At 40.2% G+C, this 25,246-nt stretch overlaps 2 protein-coding genes and 1 long non-coding RNA gene across 3 annotated transcripts; all 3 read left to right on the top strand.

Annotated features, from left to right (window-relative positions):
* Positions 1-2,218: 2,218 nt before the first annotated feature.
* On the top strand, positions 2,219-7,140 carry LOC109199140 (uncharacterized). The gene is made up of 3 exons (XR_002059613.2): positions 2,219-2,500; positions 4,567-4,902; positions 6,883-7,140. It is a non-coding gene; the product is annotated as an uncharacterized LOC109199140 (long non-coding RNA).
* A 1,121-nt stretch (positions 7,141-8,261) lies between these two features.
* On the top strand, positions 8,262-12,669 carry LOC109194422 (Fc receptor-like protein 5). The gene is made up of 7 exons (XM_025903563.1): positions 8,262-9,904; positions 10,105-10,140; positions 10,383-10,643; positions 10,723-10,965; positions 11,037-11,195; positions 11,298-11,388; positions 12,150-12,669. Exons 1-6 carry the CDS (start codon positions 9,880-9,882, stop codon positions 11,378-11,380), a joined length of 807 nt encoding a protein of 268 aa, XP_025759348.1. The 5' UTR covers positions 8,262-9,879; the 3' UTR covers positions 11,381-11,388; positions 12,150-12,669.
* Positions 12,670-14,167: 1,498 nt separating this feature from the next.
* Positions 14,168-20,459, top strand: LOC102075804 (uncharacterized). The gene is made up of 3 exons (XM_005464133.4): positions 14,168-14,490; positions 15,980-16,324; positions 19,336-20,459. Exons 1-3 carry the CDS (start codon positions 14,418-14,420, stop codon positions 19,536-19,538), a joined length of 621 nt encoding a protein of 206 aa, XP_005464190.1. The 5' UTR covers positions 14,168-14,417; the 3' UTR covers positions 19,539-20,459.
* Positions 20,460-25,246: the final 4,787 nt, after the last annotated feature.

Raw genomic sequence — 25,246 nt, 5'->3', positions numbered from 1 at the left:
AAAAACTTCATTTTCATCAATGGCTGTGGGAAACGTAGAATATGGATTTCTGTCTATCAGTGTATCCAGTTTTTCCAGTGCTTTCCGGTGGCGCCAGTGTTCGGCAGCCTCGCCTCTGTCAGTGCGCCCCAGGGTGGCTGTGGCTACTATGTAGCTTGCTATCACCAGTGTGTGAATGTGTGTGTGAATGGGTGAATGACTGGATATGTAAAGCGCTTTGGGGTCCTTAGGGACTAGTAAAGCGCTATATAAATACAGGCCATTTCCCATTTCCCAGGATCAGTGATTGTTCTTGCTAAATTTGGGCCAGTAGTTACAAAGAATTCCTTTAGACTGTTTGCCACAACATCCATATTGTATTCTTCATGGTCGTTATCAATGAAATATTTGGGATTGTTCTTTTGTTTCAGATCATCCAAAAAATATAATATTAGAAAAAGATAACCCATGTAAACACAAAATGCAGTTTCTAAACAAAGGTGTTCATTATTAAGGGGAGAAAAAAAATCCCAACCTACAAGGCCTTGTGTGAACAAGTGATTGCCCCCTAAACCTGATAACTGATTGGGCCACCCTCAGCAGCAACAACTGCAATTAAGTGTTTGTGATAACTGGCAATCAGTTTTTTATGGGGCTGTGAAGGAATTTTGGCCCACTCATCTTTGAAGCTGGAGCCCTGCCATGCAGGCCATATTTACCCAGTCTTTTTCTTATGGTGGAGTCATAAACAGAGACTTTAACTGAGGCAAGTGAGGCGTGCAGGTCTTTAGATGTTGTTCTGGGGTCTTTTGTTGCTTCTTGGATAAGTCATCGCTGTGCTCTTGGAGTAATTTTGGTCAGCCGGCCACTTCTGGGAATGTTCAGCACTGTTCCACGGTTCACCACATGCATCCTAACTATAAGGAGCAGATATTGTCTTAACTAGTTCATACCCCTCATATGAGCTGTGGCAGTGCACAGCTCATGTCATCATCAGTTAAACAAAGGTGGACAGCAGAACTTATTTAATGTTTTTACTTATCTTATTTACCATACCTGTACCTTAGCAACATGATCTCAAATGAAAGGTACATTTGTCTGCTTTTGTTTGTCTGTTACCATCATGTATTCATACATTCATGCAATTCTTCTTCTTCTCATCTCTCTGTTGCTCCTCAGACTTTTTCTCTGTAACAGTGTTTATTAGTCAAAATGTCAAAAATGATTAAAATGTCTGTTTTGTAACTTTTGGTTCAGACATTATGTGGAATAAGTAATATGTGATTAAAGCAATAAATGAAGTTTTTAAGTTATGGAGGGGAGTGTTCCAGTTTGACCTCATGGTGGCACTTTTCTCTCTCTTTAAAGCTCTTGTATTGTCAGTTTTATTCAATTTGGTTCAATTTTATTTTATTTATACAGCACCAGTTCAACAGTTGCCTCAAGGCTCCTGATACTGAAAGACTCTTGAACAATACAGAGAAAACCCCAACAATAAGATTACACTCTATGATCAAGAATTTGGTGAGAATAAAAAGGAGAAGGGAAAATAACCCTCCCTTTTTGGCATGAAGAAACTTCCAGCAAAACCAGGCTCAGAGAGGAGCGGCTATCTGCTGCGAATGGTTGGGGTGGGGAGAGGAAGACAGGACAAATGACATGTTGTAGGAGAGATTAAGAATAATTAATCCAGAGAGGTGTATAAAGACACAGTGGCTGAAAAATGTTGAGTAAAGAAGAAGTGCATCATGGAAATCCCCCAGCAGCCTACACCTATCGCAACTAAAAGAGGTCACCTGGTCCAGCCCTAACTATATGCTTTAGCAAAAAGGAAAGTTTTAAGCCTAATCTTAAAAGTAGAGATAGTGTCTGTCTCCTGAATCCAAACTGGAAGCTGGTTCCACAGAAGAGGGGCCTGAAAACTGAAGGCTCTGCCTCCCATTCTACTTTTAAATACTCTAGGAACAACAAGTAGGCCTGCAGAGCGAGAGCGAAGTGCTCTAATGCGGTGACTGACTTTGAGGTCTTTCAGATAAGATGGAAGGGTTCTATGTGCAGGCAGTTAATGCACACTAGCTCAGTGTTTGTTTGTTTGTTTGTTTTTTGCTTTAGACCAATTCCAACTCAAATACAATTTGCATTTGAGCAAACTTTACAGTCACATGAATGTGACTCAGAATGGCAGACAGTACCAAAATTGTTAAAACTGAAAGGCAGCATCATGAGCACCAGCTTACTAAGCTATAAACTGATGCAGGAAGTCCAACAGTTATACTGATGTTATCAGTTATTTTCAACCAGTCAGAGAGACTCACCACACAAAGCTGACACAAAACCTTTATAGATAAACATTTACATATCAGTTTGATCAGAACAGCCTGCACTCTCCTGCAAAAGTGCAGGCTGTAGCAGTCTATGCTGAGTGGTGCTGGAGCTGGCTTCTATCCTTTTTCTGGTTGGAAAAGAAGAACAGTGGAAATAACCTTTTCTTCATGTTTCGAATAGTTTTGGAGGAACAACGGTAGGTGTTTCCAAATGGCCTTCTGCTTTTCCTAAAGTCACTTTCAGACTTGCGGTGAAAGTTGTGTTATATTCAGTTTTATACAACCTCTAAACATCCACCAATGCTAAACAGACGTTAAGCTGGGTGTTGTTCTGTTGGCTGGTGGGATAATCAAAGTTATAGAGTGGTGGTGTTTGGGTAAGGTTAAAAAAAATAAAAGAAAATAAAGAAAATCATCAATCATTCTCACTATGTAGACATACATGTGTCAACCTCGACATTAAGGTTTGCATATGTCAGTGGAGCGGAGGAGTAAACTTGGCCCGTAAGTCCCGCAAAATTAATCTTCATAGGACTCATGGCAGCCCCATTTTAATAGTCTTTTTTTAAATAAAAAAATAAAATAAATTTTAAAAGTCCATACAGGATGACAGAAATTGATTTAAGTTACTTTAAATATTTTCTTTTTGATTATTTAAGAAAATAGCCTGTTAAAAACTTTGGCCTGCTTTATATATCACATCTTTTCGTCTTGTGCCCTTACTTTTGATCAGTCTGAGGTACTTCCCCTTGAGACTAAAGGGTTGCTTTACAGCAAAATGCTGAAGGCCGAGATCTGTTCTCTCAGTGACTTTCAGCTTTATTAAACATTAAATTTAATCTCATGTATACAGGTTTAAATTTGGGTTCTGTTGTTCACTTAAAATACCAAATATCCTCAGACATTTAGAACAATCTGAGTGTCACATTAGCAGACAGAAACACGGAAATGGCTGATGTAGCTGCATCAGGAGACACGTGTTCTCTCCCCTGCAAACCATTTGTGGTTGCTAATCTTTAACATGTTGAGTAGTTGTTTCTCCTTCTTCTTTGTCTCTCTCTATAAAGCAAAGGTTTACAAAGTTCTCCAGAATAGCTGAGGTTTTCTGGAGGCTAGAGCTAAATGCTGTCTCCTCCATAGTGGAATATACATTTTTATATAGTGACATAATTTTGAAGTACTTTGGCGGTCTTTAGTTTGTGGCTGATTGTCGATAGGTGAGATTATGTTGTGTTTTTCTCTGGAGATCTTTTAAGAGTAGAACCTGCTAAGCTTTCAGACCTGCTTTCGATGACGCTTCATTTATTTTGCATGCATAACCCATCCCACCAAACGTCACTCTAACGCGACACCGGCTCTCCACGTCTTTGTAATTGTTGATGACCTGATGGGTTCATTTAAACTTTAAATAAAAGTTTAAATAAAATAATGTACACTTTTTTGAACTCAGGCTCTGTTATTTATGAAAAATAACATCCAAAAGATAAGCAGGAGTTGATAACATGGAAATGTCATTGCTCTGCTCGGCTTTGCTGTTTGTCGGCCTCGTCGTGTTTGTCTCTGGAGGTGAGATTTAGCTATTAGAAACTAAACTGTTTCCCTCTGATACGCTTCCTCAAGAGAGGAAGAGTATTTATGTAACTCGGTTCCACCACTTGCATAATTATGCATACTTTATTAATCCCGTAGGAAATTAGTCCGCTGGGGAGCAGTGTGTAGAGGCGGTACCTTTCTCAGGGATACCTCAGGGTAGCTGTTTGGTGGATTTGAACCCCCAACCTTGTGATCATGGGGGAACACTCCACCTGCTGAGCTAGCTCTGCCCCACTTGTAGACTGAAGTGTATTTCTGTTCTGAAGACAGGAAAAAAATGATCAGACAGGGTCACATGGCTCGTCTTTGCTATATTACCTGCCATGATTTCATTCAGTTCATCTGTTATAGACTCTTCTTCACAATGATAAAACCACCACTGTGCCTTTACTATTTTTAAAACATTTCTCCGTCCATGCTACTTGTCCTTTTTGGTAAATAGAATTATATTTACCAGCAACACGTGTAGAAAACAAACAGGACAGGAAAGAAACGTCCAGACAGAAGGACAGTTTTAACTGTTGAATTCTTCACCATTATAAGCAAGAATAATAGTTAGCAGAAAGAAAACAGCATAGGCTGCTATTATTAGGTTACACCATACTAATCCAAAGCTGCATTGTGCACTTTGATTCCTTTAACCTCGCTGCTCTCTTGGTTTCTCTTTCAGACCCAAACATCATCACAGCCGAGTCTGGACAGAACGTCACTCTGCCCTGTCGAGCTTCAAACAACAACATCATAATTCTTGAGTGGAGCAGAGCTGATCTGGGGACACAGCATGTTGTTGTGTACCGGGATGGGCAGTTTGCTCCAGACAACCAGCATCAATCTTTTAAGAACCGGGTGGATCTGCAGGACAGACAGATGAAGGATGGAGACGTGTCTCTGATTCTGAAGAATGTGACGACTGCTGATAATGGAACATATGAGTGTCGAGTCTTAATGGGAGAAATACACTCGTGGGAGCTCAGCATCATCTACCTGAGTGTTGTTGCTCCTCCAGGTGAGTGAGTAGAGTTGAGTGTGTGTGATCAGAGGTGAAGCTGCTTCCTGGTTGTTGATGTTTGTTTCTAAAGATGTTGTTGATGAGACTTTGTAGAAAGCAGCTGGTCTGAGTGATGTGATCAGAGTGCAGTCCCAAAACGTCGGCTGCATCCTTCGGAGGACCCGGCCTTTGCGGTCTACGTGGGCCGGGTCCTTCGAAGACCGAGAAGGCCGGAAGTGCGAGGCTGTGAAATGGGACGGTCTAGCCTTCAGATTTGCGTCACCGCTGTGTCGGTGGAGTTTAATAAACTCGGTCGTCTGCTCCTTGCTATCTAAAATATAACAGGACACTGGCGTAAATTCTACCGTCTCACACTTCTGTTTAATCAGTTTTCTTTTTGACGTTTATTCAGCTGTGTGAAAATCCCGGAGGAACCCACCCGATGGATTAATAAAGTTTTATTTAATCTAATAATCTAATAACTTTGATCTCAGCCAAACCGATTTACTCCGGAACAAATAAAACACCAAAATAAGGCAAACAATTACATTTTTAAGTTATCCGAGTGACTTATATATCATGTTTAACCCGAGTAGCGAAAGAGCGGGGGTCTGAAAACGATGACGCCGGGAGTCCGCTGCTCTCGCCGGCTCGAGTGACCATTGAATCCCCCGGTTTGCTATCGAGCGGGTGGGTAACAGACGTCTCCGAAAACGTCGGCGCACTTTTGCAAATATGCAATGTCTTGATAAACCAAGCAGATATTTGAAATTTACACCGCCACTTTCTCGCCTGAAAATATGTTAAAAGTTTATTTTGTGACCCAGAAAGATTAATAAGACTAATTTTAAAATTTAGTAGCGGCCGCCATTGTTGGCAGCTGAAATTTGGCTGGACCGTGCTATGAATTCTGGGATATGGTGGGCCACGAAGGACACACCCAACCCATCCTTCAAATTCGGGGAAATGAAGGACGCATTTGTCGGCTGCATTTGAAGGAGTCGACGAATTGGGACAGCCTTCGTCGCCGGGCTGTAACGTAATCGGCCTTCAAATGCGGCCTCCGGAGGATGCAGCCGATGTTTTGGGACATAGAGACTGTCTGTGTCTCAATTCAGGGGCGCGTCCTTCAGAGGACGCGGTATACGTGTGCCGGGTCCTCCGAAGAACGAGAAGGCTGGACGGTCAAGACTTAACATTTGTGTCACCGCTGTCTTGTTGGACTTTAATAAACTCAGCCGTCTGCTCCTTGCCATCTAAAATATAACAGGACACTGGAGTAAATTCTCAGCCATCTCACACTTCGTTTTAATCAACTGTGTGAAAACTATAACTTTAATCTCAGTCAAACCGATTTAGTCAGGAACAAATAAAACACAGAAAAAGCCAAACAATAACATTTTTCAAGTTATCTAAGTGACTTATGTGTCATGTTTAACCTGGGTTTTCGAAAGACCGTGGGGGGGTTTGAATACGATGTGCCGGGAACTCGCTGTTCTCGCCGGCTGTCTTGATAAACCGAACAGATATTTGAAGTTTACACAGCTACATTCTCACCTGAAAATATGCTAAAAGTTTATTTTGTGACCCAGAAAGAGTAATATTTCAAACTCGCCAGCCCACACCCCCCCCATTGCCACAATTGAAAAGTATTTTTATATTATTATAAAATATTATAAATAATAATTCAACTAATAAAGTATTGAAAAGAGTAATATTACAACTAAGTAGCTGCCACCATTGTTGGAAACTGGGCCACAAAGGACACACCTGACCCATCCTTCAAATCCACGGAAATGAAGGACGCATTTGGAGGAGTCTTTGAATTGGGACAGCCTTCGTCGCCTGGCTGTGATGTAATCGGCCTTCAAATGCAGCCTCTGAATTGGGACATAGCAAGTGTCTGACAGCAGTGTCTGACAGCAGTTTGAAGAGGAAATGTTCTTCACTCATCACCTACCTGACAGCTGACACCTCACACCTGTTTCTCACCTGCAGGTCCACCAGGAGGAGACACAGAGGATGGAGGGAAGGAGGATGGAGGGAAGGAGGATGGAGGGAAGGAGGATCCAGTCAGTAGAGGAAACACTGGCCTGGGAGCAAGTCTCAGTTTTTTGTGTACTTGTTGTTTGTTTTATCTGATATTTAAAGAACCATGAAGCATGAAAACTGCAGTGTCGTTTGAAACTGAGCTACATGACACTTATTGGGTGGTTTTTCACTTGATGTTTAAATAAAAATTTTTTTTAAATTTAAGCTTATTCTGTTTCTTCCATTTGGTTTGAAAGATGTTGGATCATGATGTTGTGCCTTCTACATTTTTTCCATTTTGCTGCCTTTGAATGTTATTAATCCCCATGTTGTGTTCATTTTGTGTTAAACAATTTTGTGAACATTAAGACTTCTAGTTTTGACACAGCTCCTAACCTGAGGAGATGAAGAAATTATTATCTCATGTCCCCTGACGTCTGCAATCATCTCCAGAACCACAAACATCACTTGGTTATTTTCAGGAACTCTGTCTGCAGGTATAAATATGTATTTTCCAAGCTTGTCTTGTGATGGCATCACATGCTGCCCATATCTTTATGTCATATTTAGATTGCTTGCTTGTTATATACTGTTTGAAAGGGCAGTCTCCTCTAAAAGCCACCAGATGCTCATCTACGGTGACGTTTGGAGGATGTAGATGAGTTGCTGGCACTCCACACACTTGTCTTGTTGACAGCAGACTGGTCTTGTATCATGGTTCAAAAAATCTGCATCCCATAAACTGCTCTTAAATTCATTTCTGGATGTGTACTCAGCACTCAACCTCCAAAGACTCATGTATGCTTTGGTGTCTTTTCTGGGTTACCTCTTTCCAATCATCTTTGTTAGTCTGTGTCCCCTCGAAATTGGTCAAGTTTAACACTTTGATTTTGATGGACTCAAGAATTGTTGAAAGTAGGATTTGATGTCATCAATCCAGGATGCAGCACATTTTGAAGATCCCGTGGTCATCCAGGATGACATTTTCAGCTGAAAGCCTAACTTGATTCTCAGGTGGGGTTAAGTTCTTAAGTTCCCGTAACAGTTGCCAGGGAACCCAAGGTGACTGTGTGTGTGTGTGTGTGTGTGTACACATGCATGGGTGCATATTAATCTCTGTCTCTCTTCCACAGCATGTCTTTATCCTGTTTTCCTTCTCTCACTCCAACCAATCACAGCAGATGGCCCCGCCCCTCCCTGAGCCTGGTTCTGCTGGAGGTTTCTTCCTGTTAAAAGGGAGTTTTTCCTTCCCACTGTCGCCAAAGTGCTTGCTCATAGGGGGTCATATGATTGTTGGGTTTTTCTCTGTATGTATTATTGTAGGGTCTACCTTAAAATATAAAGCGCCTTGAGGTGACTGTTTTTGTGATTTAGTGCTGTATAAATAAAATAGAATTGAATTAAATATGTCCATGTGACAAATGGAGATGTATATGAATATCAAATGAAATTGTCATGGTCCCCCATTGTGTCGACCTGCCATTTTTCTAGCTTAAGGCTTCTATCGCTCCTTCTGTGTTTGATGGGACCACTTCATAAGGAAAAGGTTGCGGTTCAGTCTTTGCCAGATTGTTTTATCCTTTCAGTCAGTGCTTCCTAGTCCTTAGCCTGTGAGTGTCACAAAGGACCAGAGGCCTGTACTAAAACTGGGCTCAAGTGCTGGACCAAGTGAAGAGATGGTTGAGTTAGATTTACACAATCCTTTTTTTGGGGAGTGTGGCAAATGTTTAGAATGAACACAGAATAAAATCATGCTTGGCATGAGGTTCGTGTCTAGGAAAACTAGTGTGGAGGTCTAAGGCAGGGACAGGGCGTCTTAGGCAACGAGAGTGGTTGCACTGAGGAGAAAGAACAAAGGGAGTTTGTGTATTACAGAACTCCTCCAGGTGTACATGGATTTAACTGAGGGGTAAGGCCTACGTTGCAGATGGACTCAGTGGTGATTTGAGGAGAGAAGGTGTCGGAGTAGCAAGCAGAGCCAAAGAGTGGAGCCGTGACAAGAGAATTGAAGCACAAGAGAACAAGGTAGATAGATAGATTTGAGACTGAGGGTTAGTGGGTTAGTTGATGAACTGGCAGTGACGAGACGGCAACACTGGTTTTAAATATCTGTAGCAAATTGCTCCAGATTAGCTCCAGGTAAGGTGAAGACAGCTCCGCCCTGGGGCAGGCAGAGGAGAACTTTTCCAGTGGACTTTTCCAGCAGTTCACCTGGACTGTGACAGGGTGAAAAATATTAACCTGCTTGCAATCTTGCATTCAGGTTTTACTTGGAGGATCCAATGACGCACATCACTATTTGCAGTTTTTTTCATTTAGAGCTGTAAAATACCTCCACAACCGGTTACAACATGACAACGAACCACAACAGAAAACACAGAGCAACACTTTGTGCTTTGTTATTTTGGGCATGCTGGCAGCTTCTTTCATATTGGTGCATTCTGGACTTTCACCTTTCTGCACTCGTCCATGGCTGAAGAATTCCAAACTATTATTACTGCTATAGTTTTTATATGATTTATTTAAATACGTAATATTAACTGACGATGGCAAATGCAGCTCCTCGAATGTCAGCACTAAATTCATTTTTCATCTTAAATCTGCTTCTGCTGCCTGTTCATTCCTTGTTTCTGTCACCCACAAGCCTGCATCTTGAGTGCTGCAGTGCTTTCTAAAGTGTCATTGGTTGTAAAATTTGGAGCAGAGGTCTTTCTCTCCACAAAGGGTTGCTTTTTTGTACATTTCTGTGTATTTTTCTCTCCTTTTTTCATCTTTTTGATCACTGCCTCATATTAAAAGTGTATTTCCTAATGTACTGCAACCAAAGAATCTTTTCTCATAATAATGATGAGGGGGGAAACCACATAAACTAACACCCTGTAACAGAGGAAGGAGGAGGAGGTTCTAGGTTTATGTGAGTGAACTGGTAAAAGAAGAGTTAAGTCAGTATCAACAAAAGACAGAATGGAGAAATCATTTCTTCTGCTTTGTAAGTACACTGTAATGTTTCATCTTTGAAAAGGCCTAAAGATGCCACTTCTTTTGTTTCTCCATCACAAACATCGAGTTTGTGTAGAAGACAACACAGAGAGAACCACTTCCTGCTCATTCTGCTTATTCTGCATGAGTCTGTAGCTCTAACAAACTGTGTAAAACCTCTAAACCAACCTGTGTTTCATTTCTCTTTAGTTCTGATCTCACTGCTGAGCTACACCACAAACCAAGGTCAGTAACCTTCTTCTGTCCTGTTTTAAACCTGAAATAAACGACACATTTTAAAGATTAAGATTTACCGACCCCCTTGAATATGAATGAGTAATTTCATCCCAAAAGGCCTGTTAAAGTTTGATCACGATGAAGGTGCTGTTGTTTGACAGAGTTAATAATGATCACCAGGGATGTTATTTCAGCCCTAAGTGTTTATGAAAAATATAATATAAATATACTAATATACATTTTCGTCACAGCTCTTCTGACTGTGAGTCCCAGCAGCTCTCAGATGTTTAGGGGAGAGTTTGTTTCTCTGAGCTGTGAGGAGGACGACAGCTCTGCTGGATGGACTCTGAGGAGAAACACAAGCAGAGAAATCAGAGCTGAGTGTGAGGAGTGGGGAGCAGCAGCTGATTCTTCCTGTAACATTAGCAGTGTCCTCACGTGGGACAGTGGAGTTTACTGGTGTGAGTCCAGAGAGGGTCCCATCAGTAACATGGTTAACCTGACAGTCACTGGTAAGCTGAGTGTGTGGAGTTAGTGTTGATGAAGCTGTGTGTAAATGGATGAAATGCTGTAGTTTGTCTCTGTGTTGAGGTGGATCAGTGATCCTGCAGAGTCCTGTCCTCCCTGTGATGGAGGGAGATGACGTCACTCTGCTCTGCGAAGAAAAGAATTCCTCCAACCTCACAGCTGCTTTCTATAAAGATGGCTCCCTCATCAGGAAGCAGCCTACAGGTCACATGACCATCCAGCATGTTTCCAGGTCTGATGAAGGCCTCTACAAGTGTGACATCAGCGGTCATGGAGAGTCTCCATCCAGCTGGATCACTGTCACAGGTGAGGAGCTTCACTCACATTTTACCATTTCACCTACAAATTCACCTGAACACGTGAGATTCTCTCTGCAGGTAGGCCTGCAAACACAATCCTACACCCATCCTCAGCACCGCCTCCTGACCCCACCTCCCTCAACCTTGTGTTCAGAGTTGTCTGTCACCTGCTGGTGTTCTGTCCATACTTCATCTCCACTCTCCTCATGGTGTCTTTATATCGACGCAGAGCCAAAGGTAACACTCCGAGTCTCCTCTATGATTTTTTTTTTTTTATCAATTTCTTTTATTTCTATTAGAAATATCTGATTATCTCATCTTACCTCCTCTCTATGGTAGCATCCCTGCCGACCCAAGCTGAGCAGAGACAGACTGAGGACTTTCATAACATTGTGGAGGTGACCACTGAGCATCACTTCTGAGTTGCACAGTAAGAGTTCCTGTTCATTCATTCAGAAGGTGGATCTTGAATCACCATGATTAAACAATGAAAGAAATCTGCAATACACTGTTTACTAATGCAAATTATTTGCAATTATTATTTGAGAAGATACACTTTATTTGAGAAAAGGACATATATAGTGAAAAGTGGTTAGTATGCTATTCTATAGCTTAATATGCATTAAAAAAAAAAAAAGTATTATCAAACTTAATTCATTTTGTTAGAAATCTATACACATTTGTGCCTGTATTTGGCTTTTTTTTTAAAAATGACAGTTAGCAGTGGCTGTTCTTTTTTGCTGTATTGTTTTTTTTCCAGCCTGACAATGAAAGAAACTAACAGGTCTGTAGCCCAGTTTCCTGTTTTCTGGTAAAAAGGCTTCAACCAACACGGCTGATGTCTCACTGCAGGACATTTAAGACGCACATGCATGCACACAAGTGCGCACACCACACACGTTTTTTATATGAGTGCACATTTGAATATTCTACAAACTCTGAACACACAAATCAAAATGTAATATAAAATCCATATTTCCTAATTGCAGTTTTTGACAAGCCACATAGTGTGGACAGCAAACATGTCAAAGAAGGTTCTTTGGTCAGATTTAACGTCTTGACCTTGCAAAATGCTGCCTACAAATTATTGACTCAGGTGGTCTGAATACAAATGCAGAAACACTTTTCAGATTCTTATATGTAAAAAAAACAACAACTGAACTCCATGTACTATTTTTTCTTCCACTGCAGAATTATGGGCCAATTGTCTAAGGAGCTTGGAAAGAAAAACATCTGGACTTCTTCTACGATGACCTGGATGACTGAGAACCTTCACAGAACCCCCCCACCCACCCACGCCCCTGACACTTACTAATGCTCACCCTCCCTCTTGATCATAGAGGTGTTGGACTATGTGAGGAGATTATGGTCAGGGTCGGAATCCTCATCAACGCGTCCAGTAAGAGTCCCAGACTAGACCCTCCTCTCCCACATTTACCTAAGACTGATATACAAAACACAATATACAAACTAACTGAGAAAAGACAATCATGTACAGGGTTGTTTGTACACATGATATCAATCAACAATCATTCTAACTGCTTTTTTTATTTCTAATTGTGGTTGCTTTACCGTACAAATTCTCCTTACAAAAAATGTTCAACATTAAGGACCTTATAAATCTTGTTTAATAAATGTGATATTTTTCCACATGGGTCCATGTCCTTATTCTCAAAACTTATTACAATATTTTAATAAGATTTGTTAAAGTTGCCTTTTGGTTTATACGTAAAGGCAATAGCCAAAATACATCAAGCGTAAAAATTTAAACAGGTCCACTTAGAGGAAATTTCTTGAAGTCAAGAAAAAAATAAAATGAGGAGAAGCTCCCATTTCTCCCTTTTCTGTTTCACATCTTGACTGAACAATTTTACAGATAATACATCTCAACACATCTTGACAATTTGTTTTAGAGTTTTACAGGCTCACTTTCTTCCCCTCTTTTATTCAACTCCCCCTATTTTTTTTTCCCCTCGGACACAGAATTGAACACCAGCTTGTTCTGCCAGCATTTTAAACCTGTGCTTGCATGGAGTCATGACCATTCTCATACACATGTGAAGGTGGTTACTGTTGAGCTTGAAACAATATTTAATCTTTAGTATTTCCATTATGGAGAAAGCTGTTTCACTGTTGCGTGTGGAGGTCAGAGTCAGACCTGGGAAAACCGTGTCAGGTATTAAAAACTGCTTTGAAATAGTTGTATCTGCTTGGACACCAACCAGTTACATCTGTGGTGTCCCATCATTTACCCATAAAATCCTCTATTTTTGCTTTTCACGTTCCTTTTTGCAGAACACTCTTTCTTCATTATTTTTCACCTCTGTCTTTTCTCAGCTTTCTCTGATGCAGTTGTTTGTATCTTTGCATGTGTACTGCAACTTGCCTCTAACTCTCATCTGTCTGCACTCTGGAGTTGCAGTGTTTAGGGATCCTCTGACCAATCCAAATATTGATATCATGCTGGTATGAATGCTGCCCCTGTAATTCAGATACTAGCTTATTTGAAGACATAAAAGTCGATGAAAAAAAAAACTGTTGTCCCAAAACAAGCAGCAAAAGAAACAAAGAGAGGAGGAAAGAAATCCCTGAGACAAACCCAGATCCTGAGCACAGAGGTCACTGTCACAATCCTTTTCAGAGAAGGAAAGAATAATCAGGTAGTGCATGTGGTGGTAAAAGTAATGTTTCAGTCATGTTGGATTTTCAGCATCATGTTAATATATTACTGATATGACTACCATCAGTTTAGACATTCAAATAATTTATTCAACCCACTGAAACATGTTTAATTATTTTATTTGAAAATCAACAACAACAACAACAAAAACGTCAGACGTTCACTGCCCAGTCTATTTTATTTAATAACATTAGTTAATGCTTTGTTGACCCCTACATAAGCTGCATGTAAAGGTTCAAACTGTATGTGTCACTATTGTTACTGGAAATAATGGCCCTGTATTTATTTAGTATTGGATCAGTGCTGGGTCAAAAATGACAGTGGCACTAGGTATCACGTGGGATAGCTTAACTCCTGAACTCACATCCAGTTGGCATCTGCAATTAAACAATTACCGTAAAGAAGATAGCTTGTTTAATATGGATGTTTAAATCATACTTCTGTTTTTGTTTTGTTTGTTTGTTTGTTTTTGTAGCTCGGTCCTTGTGGGACAGCTTCCGGGTCTAGGTTCGGACCGCCTGTTAAGGTGTGTGTGATTTTCCGAACAATTTATCAACTTTTTTGCGTGGGATCGGTCGTATGCAGTGTGAATTGCCTCCCGCTAAAGTGGTGCCATTTTTTTCTTAAGTTTTTCATTTGATTTAGTTTTGTAAATAGATAAATGCCGTTTTAAATGTGGACTGTAGTTTATTTTCTCATGAGTCTTTTTGGGGTCCTTCCAACCTCACAGCCACGCCTACGTCGTCGCCGTCATTGAGCTCCGCTTCCGCCTCTTTGCTATGAGGGTTGTTGTTGCTAACATTGCAATTTTTATCTTACATTTTGTGCCCTTTGCGGCTTCTTTGGATCAAGGTGAGTTACAGCAGGGGATGAGTTGTTTTAAAGGATCCTCACAGGTCTCATATTTCACGTATCTAACTTTCTCTCTACGCCATAACGGTGCCTTTAAACCCAGCCGATATCTCAGCCCAGTCGACATTTAACATATATGACTGCGGGGTTTCTCCGACTGTGTTGGGCAAACTCCAGATAAAATCATAAGTCGGATTTATCATCTTTAATGAACTCTCAAACTTGGAAAGTCGAAGAAGCCCCACCAAGCCCGCGTTAGCTGTCCAAGACGGAGGCAGCGAGCGAAGACGTTATTAACACCGTTAAACTTTTAACGTGCGCTGCCACTATTTCATTTATGTGTTTAAGACTCGTTAATACGGCTTACTGTGAAATAGCTGTTTAATTTTCACAGATTAAACAGCTCATTGCTTACATTTTAAAACAGACTGCTCAGATGATGTAACCCTGTGTTCCTGCATTGTGCCTGAAAATGAAAGGTAAAAAGACAGACTTCCAAGTAAACAACTTGCCCGCTCCAGCTCCTATACCCAGTACAAACACTTGGGATGAGAGTTAGCTCAACCCACTACACCTTCAAAGCTACCGGGATTTATCTGCTAATGCTAGCATTAACACACACACACGATTACTACAATAATTAAAAACACACAATCAGAAACATCAGAGTGGATAAAGAATAATTAATCTCGGAAAAGAAAGGACACAGACCTCTCCTACAGGGGAATTATAGAAAAGGGGAAAGGCCATAGGGGCACCCCACATTTATAGAGTTGCACCAAAGAAGAAAAAAAGGATGAAGAGGGGCTCTAACTAATAACGAAGATAACTACAGGCTTGCAGGTCCTAAAAGTCAGCTATACCAGCAACAGTTAGGGGGTTACAATACATTTTGTGTAATAACAATATGTGATTTATGACCCTGTTACACTGACTACAAAAATATAAGAAACACATTATAAATACATTGTTTACTGTAAAAATCAGAGTAATCAAAGTTTATCATCACGTCCACTTCTGCTTCTGATCACCAAGCCCGCAGCCTCTCATCCAGTGTCCGCACTGCTCAGCTCCGCTCCTCAGGCCTGAAGACTGTCAGATTTCACTCTGGACTCAGTTCAGTTCAGTTTAGCTACAGCTCCTGCTGCTCAGAACAGCCAGCAGTCTTGTTATATAGCAATGGCGTAGCAAGAAATGACCTGTTTTGCAAGAGCCTTTATGACTCAGAGAGTATATACAGTCTTATTTGACACTTCAAATATCTTGATAGAAATGTGCCCTTTGCAGTTTCTGCTGCCCTCTCAAACACATCTCTCTTGAAATGGATATGTAATCGCAGGGAGACTTTTTACCTGGATGGATAAATAAAGGATACACAAAAGTGCCTTGAAGGTTATTTTGAAAAGAAGGAGCTGGAAAATAAATAATAATAATTACAATACTAATTTTACTTGTATGGTTATTTTTTTTCATCTGTATTCTCACTCAGAGGTAACTGCGAGTCCTGGAGAAGATGCCATTCTTCAGTGTCAGGGTCCCAGAGATGTGGAGATCACCCTGTTGGAGTGGAGCAAACCTGAGCTGTCCGATGTCTATGTATTCTTCTACAGAAACCAGCGCCTATATGAAAACTACCAGCATGTCTTCTTTAAAGGCCGAGTGGAGCTGAGAGATCCATCAATGAAAGATGGAGACTGTTCAGTGATCCTAAGGAATGTCAGCATCAGGGATACAGGAACATATAGGTGTCGCATTACAACCAGGAACACCAGAAAAATTAAGGGCATCCAAAGTGAGTTCAAGCACTCCATCAACCTCACAGTCAGAGCCTCAGGTGAGTTTGTGGAAGTGTTACAGTTTCTTCCATAGGAAGTTTTACATTTTGCAGATGTGATGTTATTGTTGTGGTTGGTGCTATTAAGTTATTTCCCACTTCCATTGTTTGTTTTTGCATGATGGGGATCTAAAGTTTCATCAGATTTGTTTTTTCTGTTTTTTTATCTGTACACCAACACATTGCATTTAACTTCAACTTTAAATGTTCAGAAAGTGCTGCTGTTCATACATGATTCCTAAACTTGATTCAAAGTGTACGATGTGTATTTTATAGTTTTTCACTTTGACCTTAAATAGGAGGTCCGAAAGATGCTACAAAGATGTGAGGGAGCCAATAACTGGGCTTAAAAGTTCACATAAACCAATCGGAGAGAGAGCATAAACTTTAGGAGTGACATAGATGAAAATCTGGTGCATTGTTACAAAGAATGAATGTACTGACCTAGGGCTGTGAGATATGACCAAAATCTCATCTCAATACAAACAATTCTCATCCCAATAACGATATATATCACAAAATAGTGCTTTTTCTGTAAATTCTTTGAATCTCGGCCAACTCGACTTGTGTGAAGTATTTTTAGTTGGGCGTCCTTTACCTGGAGTCGAGTGTTTTGACCGATGCATGAAACTATACATTTTTAGACATAAGTTGTAACAGCCGCCGTTTTCTTTGTATTTATTACACGGCGTGCTGCGGGGAAAAGCCTGTTCTAACGTTTTAGTCTAAGGTTTATTTTGAGCACCTGACGGCTCTTTTTTGCTTCTCATCCGTAAACTCTCTCCATACTCTTTCACGTGATTCTGGTGATAGAAGAGGTTTGTTGTCTTTGAGTCTGTGGTGGGGACCGTTTTGCGGTAAAATTTAGTACAGATTTCATAGTACATAGTACAGTTTTCTGTCAGATGTTGCATAACCAAACCATGTCCATGCTACAAATGTAGCCTCTTGCCTTTAGGAATAAGGTCCTCCATTTGTTTTGACTGGTCCTTCTGTTTGCAGCTACCTGGTTCTGCCTCATCTTAACTGGTCATGCTGGTATTCTCTGTGCCTGCATCCACAAGGTGACCATCGAAACAATGAAAAAATATTGCCATAAACAATATTATGTGACACCACGAAACAAGCGATAGCTTATGATACAAGGCGATAGACATCCGATTTATATTGTCATATCGCGCAGCCCTATACTGACCAGTTCAGCAACACCAAAAGGCCTGAAAGACCACAGAAAACAACTATGGCAAATGGTCTGTATTTGTATAGCGCTTTACTAGTCCCTAAGGACCCCAAAGCGCTTTACACATCCAGTCATCCACCCATTCACACACAGGTGATGGCAAGCTACATTGTAGCCACAGCCACCCTGGGGCGCACTGACAGAGGCGAGGCTGCCGGACACTGGTGCCACCGGGCCCTCTGACCAACACCTGTAGGCAACGAGTGAAGTGTCTTGAGCCACGACTAAAGTAGATGATGACAGAATTATTTCAATTGTTTTTAAAAAAGAAAAAAAAGAAGCCTTGGCACGTCTCTCAACGAGAGACAGCAATCTCATCGTCAAGTTCTGCAATGAAGGCAAGCCTTTATGGTTGGAAATAGAAGTGTTTACGACAAGGTGCAAATGATGATTACACTCAAGACCAGCAAGGCCAGATTGGACATTAGCACAATACATTTTAAAAGAGCCTTTACAGTTCCCGTGCACATCCCATAATTGATGCTGTGGTGAGATCAGACCGTCTACAAGAGAGGGCAGATAATAACATGACCCATTGTGGCAAATGAAAGCAGTACAGCAGTAACAGATGTTATTTCTTAAATAAGGTCAATTGGTAATTTCTATCCAATTTTAAGTAAGATTGGACAAATGAGTATTTAAGGTTTGTTTTAGGGGCTGTGATGTCACAGGTGGCTAAAAAACATTAGAAACACATTCTAAGTGATAATAGTAAAGTAGAACAGTCCACACTGTTCTGCCTAGGTCTGCACCTTCACCTCCTCTGGTCTCCTGCTCAGGTCTGAAAGCTGTTTCGATCTGCTCTGGATTTCATTCTGTATTTGCTCAGATTAGTTCTCCACATGCTGGTCTGTCTGTTCCCCTGCTGTGCAGGACAGCCAGCAACCTGTTCGGTTCTCACACATTTCTCACACTCTCCCCTGGCTCAACATCCCATAGTCAGCCCGGCAGTAATTATTCAGCTGTTATCTAAATACAGTACTCTATATATTTATTTGTCAACCACATCTAGCTAGCTCTGGTTACAGCAGCCTTCACTTTAACATGTGTGCAAACAGTTGTGCTGCTAGGCAACTTGGTGTGCAGCGTTAGTGGTTTTACATTCACATCTGTAGAGGCAAAATGATGTCCTTGGCAGTTTCTGGTATCATGTTTTTCTTTTTTTTCTAACCCACACATTCCCAAAATTCAGTATTTGACGATTAAGCCCTGGTCTTCCTCTCTGTGGTCACTTATTTTTAACACAGCTTAATTAACTGTGAGTTTGTATAATTTATGTTTTTGTGTCGCTCTCATTCTAAAAGACGTTGTGATCACGCTCCTGTGTTGTTCAGCAGTTATTACTGGTGCAGCTGCACATTCATTTATTTCTTATCAGAATAATCCGATTTTTCAGATTATCCTACGTGTTAGGCTTCCAACAAAAATGAAAACAAATTAAAAGATCAAGTTAATTTTGGATCTACCAAAATCTTTTCCTTCTAGGATGGTTCTGGTTTACTTCAGCTTGATGACTAAGAAAGCTTTTTGGAAGAAGATCTTTTAATGAAAGCATGATGTTTCAAAAACTATTTCAAAACTACCAAAGCACATTATCCAGCAATGGCCAAAATATATCATAGTTTTTTCAGTAGGAGTGAGGTTGGCTGTACTCAGAGTTATTATGAATAAAGGTAGGCTAACCCACGTGCTGCCCAGAGCCTCTGAATGACCTGAAGATATATTTTAGAGTGTCTGCTAACTTTGTCTGTACACTCTTTCTGCTCTGCAGGTTTCATGGACGAACACACTGAGAATGGAGGAGAAAAGGTTCGAGAAGAGAAGGTCAGAGTAGAGAAGGATGGAGGAAAGAGTAATGGGTATCTTTCAGTGATAACTGGTGTGCCAATCATTTTTTTTATTTTTGCTATACCTGCTAGTGTAATTATCTACAAAAGACTAAAAAAATGTATGAAAAGTCCTGAAAAGCACTAAATAGCAGATCTGAATCCTTACCTCTTTCCTCCTGAATGACTGTGGGTCCTGCTGTTCCACAGAAATGAAAACATCTTTGTAAGAACTGATTCTACTAGAGATCCATGCTGCATTAATCTTGTTTTTGTCCATTTATGATGGTTTAAAATGCTCTGTTTAACCACAACAACAAATGTCTGCTCAGGTTAGTCTCAGGAATCAGATTGTCTTGTCAGTTTAGGAAAGGAAGTAGTGTGGGCAAACTGTCGTTATGGGTCGTGACCTGTAAATTATACAGGTCGTTACGCACATTATTAAGTATTTGAAGATCTTCACTTTTATTACCTCTACAGCCAGTCAGCCTGCCCCCTTCCCTGACATCAGTCCAGTTCTTCAGCTTCAGATTCTGCTGTCAAAGCTGCTACCTGTCAGTTTATTACTGAGGTCACTGTTGTAGCTAGTCTGCAGGGGCCAGTGGTTTACTTCTTCTAAAGTTTTTTTAATCAATTACTACCAAAAATAAGTTTATTTTAGTGAAATAAAGGTCAGCATAGGTTCATTATCAGAGGACATGTTGCTGATATCAAGGGTAAAAGGGACCAGCGCTGTATGTTTAAACCTGTGAAGCCTTAATCTGTGTTATTTTTCTATACAAATATTTTGTATTTTTGTATGTATTCAAAATCAATTAGCACAGACGCATCATTAATCACAGTGTAATATATATATATATGTATATATGTAATCACTTTATTTTTCAGCAACATGTAAAGTTTCGAGTGTACTTGTCATGTTTAATGTTCTTTTTATAATGGCATTTTTAAGCATCACTTTGTCACCTTTTAATTGATCTTAACTATGTATATTCTGTTAGTACAAGCTCGAGCTGGACTGGAGTCGTGCTGACATGTAATAAATAAAAACACAAACTATCAAGAAGAATTTTTGTTATTTTGAGTGTTTCGTTTTTTAATTGCAGGGAGTGTAATTAGAGCGGAGGGGTGTACAACGAACTCGGATCAATGGCGTAGCAAGGTAGAAACGTGGCTCTCTGTTTACCTGGATAAATCATCATTGTAAGTTACGCTAAACACTTAATATAACTTGTTCCTTACCAGGTCTAGAGTTTTGGTTTAAAACTGCCTGGATGGGACAGCTTTTCATTGAGTCTTTTATTGGCAGCATGTTAAAATACTTCATGCAACTTTCAAGGATTACTTCTAAATATCTATATGTTAAAATATTGTGTTCACTTAAAAATAGATATATGTATATGGAAAACATCACACTGGAAAACAACCAGCAATTTATTAAAAAAAAATAAAATTATTAGCCATCAGTGAGCCAGTCACGGTCATATAAACAGAAACTGTCAGGGTTCGTAAATTTTGTTTTTAGTTCGTATTCCCTGTTTTAGCTACAAGCTAAGTTACTGTTTCCTGATTGGCTGCAAAATTGTGTTGCATTTACAGGAAGAAGGATTTGATTTAAACTTGCAAACTAGAATGTAAATTAGATGTAAAATTGTCACGAGAGGGCTCAGTAAGAGGATGCAAGTGTGAAGGCCAGTGCAAGGTACATAGGAATTAGAAAACATAGAAAGTGTCTGTGACAGTGTACACACAGATCTGCGGGCCAAGTTTTGTCCCAACACACGGACCACAGTTGTTAAAATGATGTGACATTACACCTTGGTCCATTGGAGAGTATATCAAAGAGACAGAACCAACTCTCTGCTATCTATAATCCAGTTCTGAGATCCCTTCCCAGACGCCCACTTAATGCCCACTCACATCCTGGGCCATCTGACCTCAGGAAATCACCTTGTTGGGTTTATTAAAGTACAAAATCCCACTGGAACACAAGACCACCAACTGCACGGCAAAAACAAGACACAAGTCAGAGCTCTTTGTCTTGTGGGCCACGAGGGAAGTCAGTCAAGGCCAAGTTCACCTTCCTTCCTTCACCTGTCCTTAGCCAACTTCGACTGACTCCCTGTTATTGTCAACAAGCGGTCATACTTGAATATGCAATTACAAATACACATGACAGTCTTAAGCAGGCATATCTGAGCAACATCATTATCTGTATTCAGTGTGTGTGTGTGGATGCATGTGTGTGTGTTTTCAGCCATACCATACATAGACATACTTCCTTATCAACCTTTCCAGTTGCACCAAACAACATGAACTTAACAGGTGTATGAGGTATGCTGACAGAGCAGAAGCGAGCATCTCACTAAACTATAAAACAGGAAGTGTCTGTGAAGGTTCTCAGTCATCCAGGTCATCGTAGTCAAAGGAGTTTGCAAAGAAAAGCGTCTGGACTTCTTTAAGTTGCTTGAAGACGTTTCACCTCTCATCCGAGAAGCTTCTTCAGTTCTAAGGTCAAATGGCCGAGAGTCCCAGATTTAAACCCAGTGGGAGTATCCCCCCAAGGAGGGACAAAGGACCCCCTGGTGATCCTCTAATCACATGCGCCAAGGTGTGAAAGCGGGTGTGGGACCTAATCAGCCAGGGTTTCGGGTGAGCTCATTGTGAAACCTGGCCCCATCTTGTCATGTGAATTCCTGAGGTCAGATGGCCCAGGATGTGAGTGGGCGTTAAGGCGTCTGGGGAGGGAACTCAAAACTGGATTATATATGGCAGACAGTTGGTGTCGTAAACCACCGCCTCGGTGGTTTACGACACCAACTGTCTGCCATCTATAATCCAGTTTAAACCACCGTCGTAAACCACCGAGGCGGTAATCCAAAGTATTCAGAATACGTTACCCTCATTGAGTAACGTAACGGAATACGTTACAGAATACATTTTGGGGCATGTATTCTGTATTCTGTAATGGAATACATTTTAAAAGTAACCTTCCCAACACTGGTCATATCTCAAATGAACATTTAAAGCTGTGAAGTCTTGCACTTTAATAGAATAGAACAGTCTGTTTCCTAAAGCTATAATGGAAATTATAACATCGAGACTGCTTCCTCTTCTTTTCATAACCAAAATTAGGTTACTGTGTTGTGTTGTACAGTGCCGACGTGGGACAGTTTTCCAATTTCATTGTACTATTGTACTATGTATAACTGTGCAATGACAATAAAGAAAGACTTATCGTATCTTATCTTAACCTCCTAAGACCCGAACTCTTCCACGGCATGCATTTTTAATTTCTCTTTGATATTTGGGCATATTGGGGCCCAATAAATGTAAAAACAAAGAATTACCAGATTTTTTTTTTACCTTATTTTTGTTTTTATGAAAAATCAGAGCCGCATATGAAGATATTCGTTTAAAATTTTGATAGAACAGTAGCAGTATAATGTCCTCGTAAATGGATATCAGGCCTTTGAAGAGCAAAATTGAGTATTTTGGTCTAAATAACCCAAAATTTCATGTCCACATATGTGGACGCCAAGTCCTAGGAGGTTAAATAGCATGAATTCGGAGGCAATTCTTGTATGTAGGTCAAAAGTGATCATACTGTGAATTCGATAAGGGCGACTAAGCCGGGCAAGCCTTAGGTAACACTTTACATCTATGTCACATCCCAGCTGGCTCCGAGATACAGGACCAGGAAGTATGACATATGCACCATAATGATGTTTGACTAACAAATTAGGCACATTCATCTATAAACCGTCACTGCTTAAGTTGTCTGACCAGAAACCAAACTGATGCTGAGTGGTGCTCAAACAGGCTTAACTGAAAAACAGCAATGCAACTTCGGAAAATCAGTTCCAGTTTTGCAAGATCTCTTCAGAACAACAGTGTTTAAGACACTCCATTAACGCTCCACCTATTGCTTTTGTTTAAGTTTTGAAAAGAAGTGGGAAGAAGTACACACCTATGACCTTTGTTACCTGTCTCATCAGTAAACATTCATCCAGTCTACTTCAAGTTCAAATTTTCAAGTTCAAATTTTATTTGTCACATACACAGTCATAAAAGTACAACATACAGTGAAATGCTTGTGTCCAAGGAGGGGGCAGGCTGCAGACGTGGCCACACCAAATACTAATACTAATTAGACACCTAATATACAATTCATCATGTTGTTTTTACAATTTTACTTCAACACGTCAGAAACAAGTATCTCTAGTTTCAGTTAATTGTGAACTCTTGATAGGAATGAAACAGGAAAAGAGATTTTAACTGATGCTCAACATTGTCTTGTTTGTAATTCATAAAAACAAGATCTTTAAACTTCTTTCTTTAGTACTTTATGTTTGCGCATTGTTTTAATTTTACTGTCCTAAAGTTACATTTTCATTTTTTATCAATGTTTTAACAGAAGAACAGAAATGTATACATTTGCCTTTGTCTTTATAATGAGACAAACACTCTGTGACCTGAAGTCTTCAAGGACAACAAACACTGAATTTTTTACATAATATAGCATCATCCATTCATAACTTCCTGACCAAGAGTCCACTGAACGGACAGCAAAACTGTGGAAGGAACTCTCAGCTTCATAACTCTGGTGAGAGCTCCAACATCACAAAGGCCCTCCCCTGGTCTAGTCACACCTCTGCTGACATCTGCAAAGCACAACACCTCTACTTTTATTTACCCTGGGGAGAATCGGACTGTTACAACAGATCCTCAGCTTTTACCGATATACTGCAGACCGTGTACTCACTTGCATCACAGCTTTGGTATGGTATGACAGCTGAAGTAAACAGCAACACAAGGCAAACAGATGTCGAAAGGACTGCAGAAAACAGTCATCATTGACCCATAAAAGCTTCCTGTTGAAGACAACAGTGGTCTAGGTGGTAGCGCCGGTATTATTACTGATAATACCTGCTCCCCTCAGAAAGGCGTTTCAGGACTTTCCACTGACACACCCATTAAAGCTAAAAAGCAGCCTCTGCCAAAATGGTGGACTCTTAAAACTACAACGCTTTGTTTGCACTCTGCTACTGTTACAATCACACGTTATACTCTATTGCTAATTTTTGTTTTACTAATTAACTTATTTTTTTCCTACTGGGTGATTATTTATAAGGAATCCTATGTTTTTGTTCTTTTTTATCTTCTTGAATTTTGAATCGAATACCATGCCTTGCCCTTTATTAAGCACTTTTTAAAACAACAGCAGAGGCTATCAGGAACTTGGGTTTTTAACATCCACTGGGCTGCAAGTGACCTGTTTAAGATAAGGGCACATATATATATATAGCAAATTCCTTGGAATTCTCACCTATCTGGCATAACCACAAGGACATTTAGGAGACATAAACATAATAAACTGAGTTAAAATGTTTTTGTTTTGTTGTTTTATATATAAAAGAAAAGAAAAACACAGTTAAAGCAAAAAGCAGCCACCTGTGATATATCTGATCCTTCAGTTAAAGAGGAAGAACTCTGAACTCTGTTCTTTGTTAAAACATCGTCCTGGTTCACTCAATTGGTTCTAGAGTCACAATTTAAACATGTTTAGGCTGAAAAATCATACTTATTCTGAAATAATGATAATTAAATCATCTCTTGTCTCTTGCTAGAAAGTTACAATTTGAGAAAGGCAAGAATGCTGATTACTTAGGTTTTATTGTTTTCGTTCTCGTTATGTTCAGCTGATTAGATTTGTTCTGCGTGCCAGTAGAATCACATATATCTGTTCAGCTGTTTGTTTGGACTGATTCCAGCTCGGATAAAACCTGCATCAACTGGCTCAACCAGTTAGACAAAACAGAGATATGGTGCAGAACGGTTGACAGTATCTAACAT

Source organism: Oreochromis niloticus, linkage group LG3 (genome assembly GCF_001858045.2).
Source record: "Oreochromis niloticus isolate F11D_XX linkage group LG3, O_niloticus_UMD_NMBU, whole genome shotgun sequence".
NCBI lineage: Eukaryota > Metazoa > Chordata > Actinopteri > Cichliformes > Cichlidae > Oreochromis > Oreochromis niloticus.
Note: the sequence above shows the minus strand (reverse complement) of the source record. Positions and strands in the feature narration are given on the sequence as shown.

Excerpts from the sequence above, each read along its gene's own strand:
- LOC109194422 (XM_025903563.1), top strand. The coding sequence starts at position 9,880 with ATGGAGAAATCATTTCTTCTGCTTT. Across the intron at positions 10,141-10,382 it reads GAGCTACACCACAAACCAAG|CTCTTCTGACTGTGAGTCCC; the intron begins GTCAGTAACCTT and ends TTTTCGTCACAG. Across the intron at positions 10,966-11,036 it reads CAGCTGGATCACTGTCACAG|GTAGGCCTGCAAACACAATC; the intron begins GTGAGGAGCTTC and ends TTCTCTCTGCAG.
- LOC102075804 (XM_005464133.4), top strand. The coding sequence starts at position 14,418 with ATGAGGGTTGTTGTTGCTAACATTGCAATTTTTATCTTACATTTTGTG. Across the intron at positions 14,491-15,979 it reads TGCGGCTTCTTTGGATCAAG|AGGTAACTGCGAGTCCTGGA; the intron begins GTGAGTTACAGC and ends ATTCTCACTCAG. Across the intron at positions 16,325-19,335 it reads CCTCACAGTCAGAGCCTCAG|GTTTCATGGACGAACACACT; the intron begins GTGAGTTTGTGG and ends TCTGCTCTGCAG.